The sequence below is a fragment of the Eumetopias jubatus genome, unplaced genomic scaffold, assembly GCF_037043125.1.
Source record: "Eumetopias jubatus isolate StellerSeaLion01/CBP00866 unplaced genomic scaffold, mEumJub1_p1.0 scaffold_2, whole genome shotgun sequence".
Taxonomy (NCBI): domain Eukaryota; kingdom Metazoa; phylum Chordata; class Mammalia; order Carnivora; family Otariidae; genus Eumetopias; species Eumetopias jubatus.
Window position 1 is genome coordinate 96,443,680 of NW_028274808.1, and position 17,638 is coordinate 96,461,317.

The 17,638-nt window shown below is 34.6% G+C and overlaps 1 protein-coding gene across 1 annotated transcript in view; it reads right to left on the reverse strand.

Annotated features, from left to right (window-relative positions):
* Positions 1-17,638, reverse strand: part of LARP1B (La ribonucleoprotein 1B) — a 118,135-nt gene that overhangs the window by 76,330 nt on the left and 24,167 nt on the right. Inside the window, 3 exon segments of the mRNA XM_028102364.2 lie at positions 3,531-3,703; positions 8,420-8,594; positions 16,286-16,430. Of these exon segments, the coding sequence (XP_027958165.2) occupies positions 3,531-3,703; positions 8,420-8,594; positions 16,286-16,430 (493 nt within the window).

Here is a 17,638-nt window from a genome sequence, read left to right on the forward strand (position 1 = left end):
AGTAGAAAAAATGCTTTCAGGGGCGCCTGGGTGGCTCAGTCGTTAAGCGTCTGCCTTCGGCTCAGGTCATGATCCCGGGGTCCTGGGATCAAGCCCCTCATCAGGCTCCCTGCTCTGCGGGAAGCCTCTCCCTCTCCCACTCTGCCCTGCTTGTGTTCCCTCTCTCTCTGTGTCTCTCTCTGTTAAATAAATAAAATCTTAAAAAAAAAAAATGCTTTCAGATTTCTAAAGAAATCTATCTCCGAACAAGCTATAGCTACTCTAGAATGTTTATTTTTAAAAGATCATTTTTTTTCTTAAGTACATTGGCAATGTTGTCATTAAGTAACCCAACTCAGGAGGTATCACTGAAATATCTAGGCCCCCAGAACCTACAGTCAGCTTTCCTCCAAGCCAGACCATCACTCTGTAGTATCAGAATACATTTCAGATCTTACTAATGGCACCAACATTCTTTGGCCATAAAACTGAAGGTCCTAGATTTTATACCATTCTTTTCCACTATTAAAACCAGATTCCATTACCAATTTGCTGGCCCTATATACACTCACCCTTCCAAAAACTTTTTTTTAAACCAAGTCAAAGATGCTATCAATTTTAACAGGAACCATTATTTTTATTTATTTTTAAAAATTTGCACAATTGTGCTTTATTAATTAGCACATTTCCTGAATTTAAGCCCCTTAAGAAATCAGTTTTGGAGAGTTTTAAGTTGCTTGGCACCTCTCTAACTAGTCTTTGCAGTAATTTCTGACACTTTAATAACTTTTTTTTTTGCCAGTTCCTGTAAGAAAGGCAAAATTTTTCTTTTTTCTTTTATTTGGGTATAGTTGACACACAATGCTGCATTAGTTTCAGGTGTACAATGTATCAATTCAAGTTTTATGTTATGCTATGCTCACCGCAAGTGTAGCAACCATCTGTCACCATATAATGCTATTACAATATCATCGGCTACATTCCCCATGCTGTGCTTTTTATTACTGTGATTTATTCATTCCATAACTGGAAGTCTGTATCTCCCTCCCCCTTTACCCATTTTGTCTACAACCCCCACCCCTGCCCCTCTGCAACCATTAGTTTGCTCTCGATAGTTACAGGTCTGACTTTGCTTTTTGTTTACTCATTTTGTTTTTTAGATTCCACATGGGTGAAATCCTATAGTATTTGCCTTTTTCATTTTGACTTATTTCATTTAGCATAATACCCTCTAGGCGCACCCATGTTGTCGCATATGGCACAATTTCATCCTGTTTTACGGGTCATATTCCATTGTATATGTGTACCACATCTTCCTTATCAGTGGCCACTTAGGTTGCTTCCACATATTAGCTATTGTAAATAATACTTCAATAAACATGGAAGTGCATATATCTTTTTGAATTAGTATTTTCGTTTTCTTTGGATTAATATTCACCAGTGGAATTATTGGATCATATGGTAATTTCTATTTTTAAATTTTTTCTTTAAGATTTTATTTATTCATTTGAGACACAGAGATAGAGAGAGAGAGCATGAGCAGGGGGAGAGGGCGGGGGAGAGGGAGAGGGAGAAGCAGGCTCCCCGCTGAGCCAGGAGCCGGATGTGGGGCTCGATCCCAGGACCCATCATGACCTGAGCCAAAGGCAGACGTTTAACCATCTGAGCCACCCAGGTGCCCCTCTATTTTTAAATTTTCAAGGCAACTTCATACTATCTTCTACAGTGGTTGTATCAATTTACTTCCCCACCAGTAGCATACAAGGGAGGAACCATTATTTTAAAAGAAATACTGAAATGGAGATTTTTTTAATGTGGAGGAAAGAATGTAGATCTTAGAATAAAATACTATACAAATCTTTGTCAATGATCCAGAACACGATCCTTTTTACGGTTGTGTGTGTGTGTGTGTGTGTGTGTGTGTGTGTGTGTGTGTGTGTGTGTGTGTGTGTGTGTGTGTGTGTGTGTTTTCAGGACAACATCCTTAGCCTCCCTACCTATACAGGGATGTTATTTGCCATGATAAATATAGAAATTAATCAAGAACTTCAGAAAATCTTGTCTTGAGAAAGCTGCTTTAGGATTTTTTTTTAAAGATTTTTACTTATTTTTTAGAGTGAGCACATGAGTAGGGGGAGGAGCAGAGGGGGAGAGGGAGGCAGTCCCACATGGGGCTGGATCTTGCCACCCTGAGCCAAAACCAAGAGTAGGACACTTGACCGAATGAGCCACCCAGGCACCCCTAGAAAGCTACTTCAGGCTTTTAAGATGTCCCCGGGGGGGCGGGGGAGCTAGGGGGGACCACCTCTTTTAACATTTAAATATGCTATGTTTAACCCCCACGGCTAATTAAAAAGTTATCTTTGATGAGGGTTTTTCAAACTCAGCACTATTGACATGTTAGGCTTGATAATTCTTTGGGTTTTTTTTGGGGGGGGGGAGGTTGTACACTGTAGGATGTTTAGCAGCATCTCTGGCCTCCATTCACAAGATGCAATAGCACTCTCCCAGTTTTAACAACCAAAAAATGTCTCCAGACATTGTCAAATATCCCCTGATGAAGCAAAATTTCATCACTCCCTCATTCTCCCAGTGAGAATCTCCCATCTCCCATCACTCCTTCATGCTCCCTTCTTCATGCTGTGATGGTAAGGATAAAGAGCCTTGGGTTCATAATAATCTTCAATATAATAGCCTTCTTTATGCTTCCCAATTCTAGGTCCTATTGTTTTTAGTAACCTTTTCCTTACAGAGCTTTCAATATTTGAATCATTTGAGTACCACTGTTTCCATATTTATTTGTAGTAAACTTCTTTGAGATAATTGTACATTCACATACAGTTATAATAGAAATCTTACGTTATTTTTTTACCTAGTTTCTCCCAATAGTAACATCTTGTGAAAGTATAGCAAAATATCACAAACAAGGTAAATGTTGTAATAACCCATTAATCTTACTCAGATTTCCCCAGCTTTATTTGTACTCATTTTATTTATGGTTTAGATCAGAACAATTTTTATCACACCTGAAATTTTGTGTATCCAACCATGAGTCAAAAATATAGCAGTGCTACCATCAAGGATCTCTTCTGCTGTTTCATAACCACACATCCCACTCCCTCATGTGCCCCTAAGAAATCAATTCTCTTTTCCTTCCTTACTGTACACAAAATCACCAAAAACACATATAATCTGTACCTTTTATAAATAATTAACAGGTCACAAATAATATAACAAGGTTATAATATAAATTCACAATTTAGAAAAATTTTGTCAGCTTTAAAAAAGTTATTCAAATTTAAATTAGTCACAAGTAAAAAGACCACATCAAAATATTCTTAAATCATATTAAGAAACAGAAGATAAATTTTTAAAACTGACACAGTATAACTTACTTTCACCTACTGAGTATACCTAAAGTTTTCACTTATAGCCAATTTTTACAATTTAAACTTTTCCAAATTTTATAGATTTACTTGACAAACAAAATACACTGGCCTTACACTCAACCCAGGAATGTACTACACTTCACTTGGTTTATAACAATTTACCTTCAATTTCACTGGAGATGGACGATGTCTCTTTTTAACTTCTACCCAAGGTTCTGAGTCCAAGTCAGGCAAACTGGTAGACAAACCTCTAGACATTGCTTGAAGCTTACTTGTTTCAGTATTTTTCTTTGGGTTCAGTGGACTTCCAGTTCTTGGAGAATTTGGGGCAGACTCTAAAATTTTAAGTTGGTACTTAGTTAAAATATGGTTTTCTTACTTATAAAACACTTCTTTTTCCTTACTTGGGCTTGATTTTTTTTCCCGCAAAAACGCAATAAATCAAATCTCAATTACAATTTTTCCAATGCCTTTCAAACCTGAAAAGATGTAATGCAAGATGTATTTGAATGAAGCCAATGAATAATAGATAAAAGAAATGTCACAAAGTCTTACACAGATCACATTCATTCAAACTTGTTAAGCATATCAACTGAGTCACTAATTGTGGTAATACATTTAACTGAGGGGTCAATTCCTTGTCAAATCTTAAAATCTATCAATTATAAATAATGAAATTATGGAATCTCAAATGCTATTAAGCACAGTAAATGCATATTTTATTCAAGGCAGTATCAGTCCTTCACTATTCTGCTACAATCTATAGCAAGGCAGTCATTATTCACACTTCACATTTCCTCTGCTTACTGAGTTTTACCCAAATGCAGTGTGCCCACTTAGCTCCTACTGGATACTGTAAAGAGCAGAATGTCACATCATTAAAGTGCACTGCCCTGGTAATAAAGTTTAAAACATTTTAAAACTCTGTTGGAATTAAAAATGCTTTTCTCCACACTATCTCTTAATCAAAATAATTACATCCTCTATAAATAAAATCCTGATTCCTCTACAAATCTTTTTCTAAAAATTAAAAAGAATACTTAAGTTATAATGCAATACATACTTCTTTGGACAAAGAGTTTTAAATACAAATTTATACTCTAAGGTTCTAAATATCATTTAATTTAGTCCCCAAAAGCCAATTACTTGAAAATATTGCAAAGCTGAATATTACATGGAGAAAGCTGAAATAAATGAACAGCAACAATTCTTTTACTTACTAAATGAAAATGCAAAGGCACATTCCAGGACTTTGGGTTTGAGAGGAATATTCCAAGATTTTACTCTCACCTACTACATGCTAGAATCAAGTAAGAGTTATTCTCCTCTCTATGAAAACCTATTAGATACAGGATTCAAATATCAAATTACTATACTACTTTTTTAAAAAATACATTCCTTCATAATGGAGAAGGCTCTAAACTTGTACTGTCCAGTACAGAGCCACTGGTCCATATGGAGTTACTGAGCACTTAAAACATGGGTAGTCCTAAAATGTTCTAGTAAGTTTAAGGTCCATACCAGATTTCAAAGTCTTAGTACAAAATATCTAAAAAGGTAAAATGGATCTGTAATTTTTGTATTAATGTTATGATATTTGGGTATATTAAAATATTTTAAATGTTAAAATTAATTTCATTTGCTTTGTAGCTTTTCAGGCTATTAAAATTATTAGGATTACATGTATAGCAAACATTATATTTCTATTTGACACTGCTGCTTACAACTTTCTTAACGGTACATGTGTCATCAACTGACCCACAGAGGTAGTATAGGTGAAATGCTAGGTTTGGGCTGCAAGTATTGATATTAAAGTTATAGGAATGGGAAGATATTTATCAGCAGAGAATCCTATTTCTAATACTATAAATCACCTATGCTCATACAGTGAATAAAGCCTTAAAAACAGACTAAGAACCACCACCCTAGCAACTGTGAGAATTAACCAAATTACTATGGATAGTTCATGTATAAATGATTACAATGGTACATGGTAGGGAAATCAGTTAACTACTATTTTTAACACAGAAATCTAATCTTTAAACACCTACGTAAGCTTATTATATAATTATCTCTAAACGCTCGCTAAGCTTGAACGTTTCTACCATGAAGTCAAGTGTTTCGCTATATCCACAACATGTGCTTACAAATTAAACATTAAAATACCAAAGAATTTGAGTAAGACAAGAAAATTTAGAATAGTCTGAGTTTTTAAAGGGAAATGTTCACCTTATAATTACCTACACATATGCTGTGTGACTTGTTTTCTTTTACAATGAAAAAATTTCAAACATTATGTATGTAAATTTTAAGGGTTAACGGTAAAGCCCTAATCTTCCAAAAACCAATGAGCCTGCATATTACTTGGATGACTTGACATTAAACGTACAGATAAGAAATTAGACACACACTTTGACATTTATAGGTTCTAATTTGTGAGAACATAGAAAAAAATTTATCTTTGCTGTTTTCATTAATTGAAAAAATTGTCAACATGACTCTCCAGGGGTAAACTCACCCTATATGTTCCATGATTAGCTATCTAGTTTGACTTCTTTATCGACCCTGAACCCAGGTAATGATACAGATTGTTTTAAAAGGATTATATACTTTATGTGTGGCACATTCACGAATACTTCTGCAATTTCCAAAGGAAATCCCACACCTTATTAAAAAATCATTAGGGATCCTCCTACACATTTTTCAAAAAGCCAACAACAACAAAAAACCCCAAGATGGTCAGGTACCTGACCCTCTCAATTTTGATGAATGAAATCCTTTTACTACTTAAAAGAGTTGATAATGCAATACTATATCCATTGAACTGCAAACCCTAAATTTTAAAATTAACATCTTACCATTCCCATAATCAACATTTTCTGGTGCATTGAGGTCCTCTGTTCAGTGCAAAGGTGAACTCATGTTACACAATTCAACCTCCATAGAGGGAAAAATAGACATTTTAATTTCTTTGATGAAAAAAACAAAATGTTTAAGTATTTTACCATATAAATCCCTCAGGAAGTATACATCAATGGTTGTGTTTTTTGAAATATAAAGTCTTCTCTTTACAGATAAAAATGATATAGATAAAAGTTTCTTTATCTATAGGTACAGATAAACACAATCTACTTTTCTGATTCCCATATCCATTTCAAATTTTTGGTGACATACTACTCTCCACTGAATTTAGGACCTAAGGCTTTCTCATCAGAGGGTAATTATTAAAGTCAGAAATATGGGGATTCAGGGAAAAGGCTGAATTTATGTATTTATTCCTATGGTATAATGTAAATCTGTATAACTCTAAGAACATTCTTTCTATATGCCTTCATTATGCATCCAGGTACAGATGTATAATCTAAATAACCTAAAATTTTTGACATTTAAATATATAGTGACTTGTTTTGGCAATGTGTATATGAGATGTAAATGAGTGTGTATTTAAAAAAATACAAAAATGTACAAGGCATTGTGATTTTATTCTTGTAATTTTATTAATAATGCATAAATGATTAAATGAACAGGCATCAACAACTTGACTGACCTATCTTAGCTACCCTGTGGGGAAAGTATTTTCTATTTTTATCTAACTCACTTAAAGCCTGTTCATAAGCAGGTTAAAAATGTCATCTTGGACCCCAAGTTTACATAAATAAATTAATCTAACTTATACAGACATTAAGTCTTTAAGAAAACCTAAAAAATATCACTTTTCTTCAACTTTTAAAACAATTGCCCAAGTTGTTTGCAAGGGCTAGAGGCATAGAGGGCTGACAAAGAAACACTAAATAAAACTAGCTGTGAGACTGTCCACTGGTACTTTATTGATGGCAGGTCTCATACTGGTGTACAAAAAATATATCTTGAAGAGTTTAGAAAAAAAATTCTTGTTCATTTCTCAAATGTCTTATCCCTCAGTGTCCACATTAACACATCTTATAGTCCATGTGAAATATTATGACAACATGTGAGTTGTACACTGTACACTATACTGAAGGGCAAATCAAATAGCAAAGGACCTAACAATCTGGGAAATGCCACTCAAGCCTCTCTATTTTTTGTTTTATTGATCTAGACACAGGTACATAAGTCTGGAAGGAAAAGACACAATCTTGCAATATTTCCAGAATGATAATTAACTTTCCCACCGTAAATAAAAGTAGCACAGGCAGCTCAGGCTAATTACACACAAATGGGTGGCTCCTATAAAAACAACAGCAGTCCTCCGGTCTCTCTCTCATTATCATCACAAAGGTGTTTATCTCCATTGTAGTGGTGGCCCAACCTCCGCCACAAGGAGTCGGGAGTAGACATTCTTGCATAGTAGACATTCTTGCATAGAAGTCTGGTCGCTTTCATTTCTGCAGCACGATTTGTTCCAATGTTTATAATATTTCAGTGAGTCACCTATTCCTCTGCACATTCGATCAAATGACATCCAAGCATCAGTAGATCATCACCCTGACTGAAAAAAGTTTAAGCACACACATTTTTTCCCAAGAGGGAATGTCTTAAAAATGATCCAGGAAAAATTTCTTAGTATCAAAGCAGTTTTTGGAAATTTTAATTACCATCAATTCTTTATCTATAATTATAATAATTTCATAACAGTACCCCAATGCTGCTTTTGAATACAGGTCATCCCATCTTTACCAGACAGGATTGAAGCACACTAGTAGCAAAATTAAAGTCACCCCCTCTTGAGTATAAGACTTTTAAACTACTCGTCCTACTAGACTACTCCAATCTTACAAAAGGAAACTGGCACAACATATCTATAATCATTTAGTAAAATTACGAAGATAGGTAGAAATTCCATTCATGACAAAGTACACAATTTAAGAACAGAGCAGAGATTTACCCATAATTCTTAAATCCCTTTTTAATTTATGGCTGGGGGGGGCAAAATGAATAGAACTCAGAGCATCAAAAGTCATTTTGTAATCTTTAATTTTCCTATACAACCTAAATAAACTTTTTTAAAGGATAGGTCAGTTGGACCAAACAGCCCACCATTACACTGCTTGCTCTAGAAGAAAAGTTGTTACCTGTATGTGAACCAAAGGCTTGGCCTGGTACAAACTCTGGGCAATCAATCAGTTGAGAGAAGTCTGTTTGTGGCACACTACGTGGAGGAGGGCCCGGAATTGGCCACTTTTCTGGTTCTATCTTTTTTCTCATTTTCTCATCCACAATTTCCACTTCTGTGCTATCTTTCAGTGCCTATAAATAGGTATTTTGAGCTATTAAAGAACTTTCATTCAAGAAACTGTAATTGCACATCCTATACTTCTAATAACCTAAGAATTTTTTAAATCTGAAATTAGCAGACATTACAATAAATGTTTCTAAAAATACCAATGAATTAACTACTTAGAACGAATTTTTAAATCATTTGCCCCTGTAATAGGTAACACATATCCTCACATAACATGCAGCAGATAATTTGGTTTTTACAACAGAATAGGCCTTTAAGGATCATTACATCAAATAGAATCAAACTACTTTTACCATAATTAAATTTATTTTTTTCTCTATTTCCTTTTATCTTACCTTAATATAATACCGCCAAATAAAATTTAGGCACTATTTTAATAACTACCACAATTGATAAGAAACAGACATACACATTCCTCACAATACCCTATAATGTACACAGATGAGGAAACTGAGGCTCAAAGAAATAATCTGATAAAGATCATAGACTGGGGCGCCTGGGTAGCTCAGTCGTTAAGCGTCTGCCTTTGGCTCAGGTCATGGTCTCAGGGTCCTGGTATGGAGCCCCACATCGGGCTCCCTGCTCAGTGGGGCTCCCTGCTTCTCCCTCTCCTTCTGCCCCTCCCGCCACCTCCCGTTGGTGCTTGCTCGTGCTTGCTTTCTCTCAAATAAATAAAAATCCTTAAAAAAAAAAAAATCGTTTAAATAAATAAATAAAGATCATAGACTTAGTATGAGGCAATACTAGGACTCAAATAATTTATTAGCGGTCCACCACTAAGTCTTAGTCACTAGACTATAGTGCTTTGCAAAAATAAACATGCTGCAATTTAATGATAAAACTAGAACAAAATTTCCTCAAAATAAAGGACTTATTCATTTGAATTTTATCTGAAATTCAAGGGCACTCACCTTTTAGAAATTAAATCAGGCAAAATACAATTATATAAAAACTGAACATATATACTTATTTTATAAAAGTTAAAACTATCTTTTAGTGGAAGAACATATCGTATGTGTTACTTTTACATTTGTATGCCTTAGTGTAAGTATAGTACTCACTTTTCAAGTTATACTTTCAAAACTGGACAGGACTTTAAAATTATTAAAATTTAGGGTGCCTGGGTGGCTCAGTTGGTTAAGCGGCTACCTTCGGCTCAGGTCATGATCCTGGAGTCCCGGGATCGAGTCCCACATCGGGCTCCCTGCTCAGCAGGGAGTCTGCTTCTCCCTCTGACCCTAATCCCTCTCATGTGCTCTCTCTCATTCTCTCTCTCTCAAATAAATAAATAAAATCTTTAAAAAAATAAAATAATTAAAATTTAAAAACAAATTTTTTTGATGGGAATGAGGATACCCTCTGAAAAAATAGAGTTTGAAATAGGGAATAAAGGAAATAAGAAGCCTATAATAAGGGGTTGGAATTAGTGATAGCTGTATTTTTTTTCTAACATATTTTCCTAGTTTTGTCTGCTGAACATTCTAGAAGCAATGACACCCTAGTAGCAAACCTCAGTACACCTAGCATCCAGATCCTGCAACAGGAAGAGCCAGGAGACAAAAGAATTCCATTTACACAAATGTGTACAAATAAAAAGACAAAATTAATCTATGCTAATATAATCAGAAAAGTGGTTTGGGATGCGGCAGAGGGTTGATGGGTAGATTGACTGTGACTGGAAAGGGCCATTAACGAAGTCCTTAGAGGGGGCGCCTGGGTGGCTCAATTGGTTAAGCGACTGCCTTCGGCTCAGGTCATGATCCTGGAGTCCCGGGATCGAGTCCCGCATCTGGCTCCCTGCTCAGCAAGGAGTCTGCTTCTCCCTCTGACCCTCCCCCCTCTCATGTGCTCTCTCTCTCTCATTCTCACTCTCTCAAATAAATAAATAAAATCTTTAAAAAAAAAAAAGGAAGTCCTTAGAGGAATGGGCTGAATCTTTTTGGGGGCAGGCTTATACAATTTCAAAACTCAAAATGAACACCTAAGACCTCTGCCTTTTACAGCAGGCTATTTATACCCGAATTTAAAAAAAAATCTTTGAAACTTTCCTCTTGGTTTAAATTTTTTGGAACAGTGTTTGGAAAAAGACTGCCAATATGATGACAAAATATGGAGCAAGTGAAACTCTCAATGGTGGTAGTTTTAACTGGTTCAATAACTTGGAAAAAATGTTTAGCAGTATCTACAAAAGCTAACCGTGTGTGTGTGTGTGTGTGTGTGTGTGTGTGTGTGTGTGTGTGTATTTATCTCCTGTTACCCATGTCACAGGAAAATAAGAGCATTATGACCATCAAAAAATATGTACGATAATGTTCACAACCATACCACAGATTCAAACTGGAAAGAACCCATGTATCTACAAACAGCAGCATGGAAAAATACATTGTGTTACATTCATATAATGAAATACTACCCCAAAATAGATAATGAACAACTGCTACGCACCAACAATATGGATAACCTCACAGAAATGATAAGTACAAGTCAGATATAAAAGAGTACACATACCTCTGATTAGGTGAAATTAAAAAACAAATTGAGAGAGCTCTGAGAAGCAATTACCTATGAGGAAAGCTGTGGTACAGGCTAGGAGCATGGTACAAGGGAGCTTCCTGGGATGCTGAACATGTTTTATATCTTAATCTGAGGGCAATTACACAACTTTATACATTGAGAAAAGTCATATGTAATCCTATGATTTCTAATATATAGTGTATAAATTATGCCTCAATTTAAAAGAAAAAAATGAGTAGGGAAAAAAAACCAAAGTTCTCTGTATACAACTATTCTAATAGTTATGTATACAATAATGTAGACAACTAATCTAATAAAAGGGAGCATAACAATATATTTAGTATAACATGTACTATCTCAGGAGAAATAATACACAAAAAAGAAGTAACACTGTCACCAAGAAAGGTTTAACTAGTTTACTACTGGTAAAAGATGGGAAGGAAATTCTTCACTATGTGAAGAATTCCTGAATTCTTCAGGAAGAAAATAAAGAGAACAGAGTGAATGTTGTGATTTAGACCCTAAAAACATCAAACAAAAATTAAGTTTTACACAAAATTAAGGAAAAGAAGGGCACCTGGGTGGCTCAGTCATTAAGCATCTGCCTTCAGCTCAGGTCATGATCCCAGGGTCCTGGGATTGAGCCCTGCATGGGACTCCCTGCTCGGCGGGAAGCCTGCTTCTCCCTCTCCCACTCTCCCTATTTGTGTTCCCTCTCTCACTATCTCTGTGTCAAAAAATAACTAAAATCTTAAAAAGAAAAATTAAGGAAAAGATCTAGACAAAATAAGAGTTTTATTAAAACCAAACCATGATTATCTTCAGCTCCTAAACAATTATAGTATACAGTTAATATTTCTGGATACCTGAAGATTTCTCTATTAATTTTGGTCCTTTTCTTAATGGTTATCTATTATTATGAACAAATACCAATATTAGAATCCATACATAATGTATTCCTAGTTCCTGGTCCCATGCCTGGTACTAAGAGAAAAGATTTACTATGTGCAAAGACTTAAAGATAAGATGGCAGCACACATTGTGAGGAACCACAGTCAGACAATTTGGAAAACAGTTTCAGATGAGAATAGCAAAAATAGTTCTAAGAACTTTACAAATATGTTAATTACTTCTCTTAAGCCCTTACACTCTATGATAGTTTAAGTATTATTTACCCTATTTTAACAATGAGAAAACAAGCATGAAGAGGTTAAGTAACTTGAATAGTTATATAACTGATTAGCTAAAGATCAAGGATTAACTGAATTTATTTTTTTAATTAATTTATTTTGTTATGTTAATCACCATACATTACATCATTAGTTTTTGATGTAGTGTTCCATGATTCATTGTTTGTGCATAACACCCAGTGCTCCATGCAGAATGTGCCCTCTTTAATACCCATCACCAGGCTAACCCATCCCACCACCCCCGTCCCCTCTAGAACCCTCAGTTTGTTTCTCAGAGTCCATAGTCTGTCATGGTTCGTCTCCCCCTCCGATTCTCCCCCCCTTCATTTTTCCCTTCCTTCTCCTAATGTCCTCCACGCTATTCCTTATGTTCCACAAATAAGTGAAACCATATGATAATTGACTTTCTCTGCTTGACTTATTTCACGTAGCATAATCTCCTCTAGTTCCACCCATGTTGATATAAATGTTGGGTATTCATCCTGACAGCTGAGTAACTGAATTTAGGAAAAAAAAAAAAAAGGAAGTCACAAACAGCTCTCAGCTATGGAGCAAGAATCAAGAACTCAGTAAACTGGATCTACCATATGATCCAGCAATTCCACTTCTAGGTATATACCCAAAGAAAATTAAAACAGGATTCTGAAGAGATACCTGCACACCCATGTTTATTGCAGTATTAGTCACAGTAGCTAAGATGTGGAAACAAACTAAATGCCCATCAACAGATGAAGAGATAAAGAAAATGTGGAATGCATATATATATATGTATGTATATAAATATATATATATATGTATATATGTGTATACATATATATCAATATTATTCAGCCACGAGATAGGAGGACATCCTGCCATTTGCAACAACCTGGAGGGACCTTACAGACATTATGCTAAATGAGGTAATTCAGAGAAAGACAGGTACTGTATGATATCGCTTATATGTGGAATCTAAAAAAGTGAAACTCGGGGCGCCTGGGTGGCTCAGTCATTAAGCGTCTGCCTTCAGCTCAGGTCATGATCTCGGGGTCCTGGGATCGAGCCCCATGTCGGGCTCCCTGCTCTGCGGGAAGCCTGCTTCTCCCTCTCCCACTCCCCCTGCTTGTATTCCCTCTCACGTTGTGTCTCTCTCTGTCAAATAAATAAAAATAAAATCTTTAAATAAATAAATGAAATTCATTTAAAAAAAAAAAAAAGAGTAAAATGGTGGTTACCAGGAAACAGCAGGTGGGGGGGTAAGACTGATGTTGTTTAAGGGTACTAATCTGCAATGAGTAGTAAATAATCCACAGAAATTTCATGCACAGTATTATGACTATAGACAATACTATAGTTATGTGATAAATATCACTATAATACCAATCATATTACTATATATGTATCAAAGTAAAAAAAAAAGTACAGTAAGCTGAAAATGAATGGGAAGAAACTGACTAAGACCAGCTATGTAGAAAACCTCATCTGGGACACAGGTGTGAACTAAAGTATATTTTGCTTCTTTTGATAGTTTTTCAGGAAAGAAGACTTGAGCCTATCAAAATACAAATAATAAAATATTGATAGAATTGAAATGAAGATCCAAAAAAAGGAGTGAACAATAGAAGGGCATCCTTAAAGACTAACAATAATAGCAAATTCATATTTAGGGCTTACTGTTTGTGCCAGACACTGTCATTACACATTTCATCCTCAAGACAACCCTATGAAGTATTTATTGTTACCATTTCCACTTTACAGAAGTCTCAGGACATTGCCCAAGGTCACAAAACTATGAGGATGTGTATCCTGGTTCTCAAGCCTGTGCTCTAAATCAATGTTTATATTGCTACGCCCAATGAAACCTTACATTCATAACAGAGAAAGGACAACTTTCCCACTGTAACCAATGGTAGGTACATAATAAATGTTAAGTGAATGTAGACCTCTGCTGTTCTAAATCACTGTGCTTATATGTAAATTCATTAACAGTAACACAAAAGTTCCTTTAAATATTCCTTCCCTACTGCTATAAGTTATAAAGAAACAGATAATCAATAACCTAAAAATTATGCCTAAGGACTCACTGGGAACATCAACAGACCAAAAAACCATACAATAATGAAATTACAACCAGATTCCTACAGAAGTACGGAAGAGCGGAGGAAACCAGTAACAAATTCATGGAAAATGACAACTGAGATAGATCTTTGCTATAGTACAAATGATGGCAGTAGTTAATAAACTCATTCTACTATGAATATAATCATAATATTTTTCTGAAGACTAAGTTTTACAAGAAAAAACTAAGTTTTTTTCAAATTATAGTATACAGAAATTATTTAGATGGCATCTATAAATAAATGTAATAATGGTAGTACTTGAAGTAATTTCTTTCATAAAACAAAGCCTAATTACACATCAACAAATAATAAATCACTAGTTTTTATTGTTTTTGAAATCTTGAATCTTCCTGGAGCTAGTTTTTAAAGCCTAGAGCGCACACGTTCAAAAAAAAATTTGCTAAAGAAATCTGTTAAGAAAATAAAAAGATGAGCCAAAGATTGGGAAAAAATATTCACGAAACACAAAGGATCTGTATCCACAAGAACTCTTACAATTATAAAAAAACAAACACTCCATTAAAAATAGGCAAAATATCTGAACAGACATTTCAACAAAAAAGGTACACTGATAGCAAATAAACACATAACAAAAGATGTTCAGCATCGTTAGTCATTAAGGAAATACAAATTAAAACCACAATGAGAAACTACTCCATATCTAATATTAAAAAATAAACTGAAAATACCAAGTGCTGATGAGGCTATAGAACAAATGGAACTCATACAAAATGGTGGAATGCAAAATGGTCAAACCCACTTTAAACATACTTCTTACAGTTAATACACTTACAATACATGCCAGCAACCACAATCCTCAATATTTACCCAACAGAAATGAAAACATATCTACACAAAGACCTTTCTACTTTATTCATTATCTCCAAAAATTGGAAACAAATCTAAATGTCTATCAACAAGTGAAGGGATAAACTGTGGTACATCCATACCGTGGAATACTAATCAACAATAAGAAAGAACAAACTACTGATAATGTACAACATGAATAAATCTCAAAAGCACTATGCTGAATGAAAGAAATCAGAAATAAAGGGCTACAAACTACATACAAACATGTAACTTATTTATATGATATTCTGGAAAAGGCAAAACTAAAGGGACAAAAATCAGATCAGTGGTTCCAGGAGTTGTGTATGAGAAAAGGGATTGGCTACACAGGGGCACAAGAATGTAAGTCTGGCAAAACTATAGCAAAAGGGCAAATCTGATTGCCTGTATGTAGGGAACAGAAAACCAAAAATGTTCAAAGCATTTCTAGAACAGGACAAAAAATTTAACAAAAACATTAAGAATACAAGTGGAAAGACTTTTAAATTAGCATTTCTATAACACAGGAAAATTCTCAAAATTTTAATAAATAGAAATACATGCTATTGGGGAGGAGAGTGGGGGGATGGGTTAGCGTGGTGATGGGTATTAAAGAGGGCACATTCTGCGTGGAGCACTGGGTGTTATGCACAAACAATAAATCATGGAACACTACATCAAAAACTAATGATGTAATGTATGGTGATTAACATAACAATAAAAAATTTAAAGGAAAAAAAAAAAGAAATACATGCTATTTTGCAGCAACCTGAGAAGACTAAAGGACCAAGCTTAAGAAGGTCCAAGTTTGAAGGATCAGGTTAACAAGAGGTGGAAACATCATTAGTAAACCCCATTTGAGGGGTTTCCAAGGTTAGGCATTTACTTGGGTTTTAAAAAATGGAAAAAAAAAAAAAAAAGCCATGAAAGAGTGTAAGCCTTAGGCAACTACAGATTATTTTTGTGTTTTTTTTCCTTAGGTTTTTAATATAATTTTTAGAGCAATTTTAGGTTCACAGAATAATTGAATGGAAAGTACAGACTGTTTTGTAAATGCATAATTACCTCTAAAATGAGATTAAGGTTTGTAGTGAGAGCCTGAACACGGTGGAAACCAGCAATCAGGGAAATAGGCAAGAAACCTTGTTTATCCATCTTTCTCCTAAGAAAGAAGTCCCGTTCTAAATTTTCTATACTGAAGTAATATTCACTGAAAAAAAGAAACAAACAGAAATAAACATAAGTTTAATTCATTTATTCAACAGGAAATAAAAATATCTATGACATATATCAACAACTTTAAAATTATTTTATTAATAACATATAGATTTAATACAACTTAGATATAGGGTAAATACAAGAAAGAACAAAACCCTACTGAATTTAAAATTTCTTATCCATGAGTAGAAAGAACTTTAGACTACTGATTCCCTTCCAAAAACCTAACATTAACTTCTACTTAGATCAGCTTTACCTAAGTATAAAGAATTAACCAGCATTTTACTTTAAAATAGCTCAATAACTGATTTTTTTCAATAACTGATTTTTTAAAATGAGTCAATGAAGTGAAAATTTTCATTAAAAGTTACTTTAACTTGCTTCATTTAAACACTGCATAATGACTAAAAACAGGTGAACAGATTGCCTTCCAACTTATTCCCCATCACTAAGAACATTATATTTGGAAGTATACTTTGTCAAGTTTACAGAGTGGATTACAGTTTTTGTTTTGTTTTCTAAATTGACAGGGTACTGACATTGTTTAATGTATTTCTGATTCCTAGTAATCAGCACAATGCTGAGTGAAAATTTAGTAAATAATAGTTAAGTGAGGTGTACACACACACACACACACAATTATATATTTGCAAGATCTCCCTCTTTCTTTGTTGGAGAGAACTATAAAAGACATTAAGAGTGAACAGAATATATAGCTATACAAGGAACATCTATGATACTATGAGGTACCTGGGGGTAAAAATACAGGAAAAACTTAAATACCTTAATCTTCTCTAGGAAAGTAGAGTGAGAAGTGTAAATGATAAACTGTATAATCAATAACTACAAGTTCCAAGATACAAAGATAATATGGATATATTTAAAAATTATATTTGAGAAACACATTTAAAATTATAGCCTCTAGGGAGCATGGGTGGCTCAGTTGGTTAAGCGACTGCCTTCGGCTCAGGTTATGATCCTGGAGTACCAGGATCAACTCCCGCATCAGGCTCCCTGCTCCGCAGGGAGTCTGCTTCTCCCTCTAACCCTCCCCCCTCTCATGTGTTCTCTCTCAAATAAAATCTTTTAAAAACTGAATAAATAAATAAAACAAAACTACAGCCTCCATATCGGAAAATAAGAATTCTAGAGAGACCAAAAGGACAAATGGGAGGAAATGTACAAAAGAATACAAAAGAA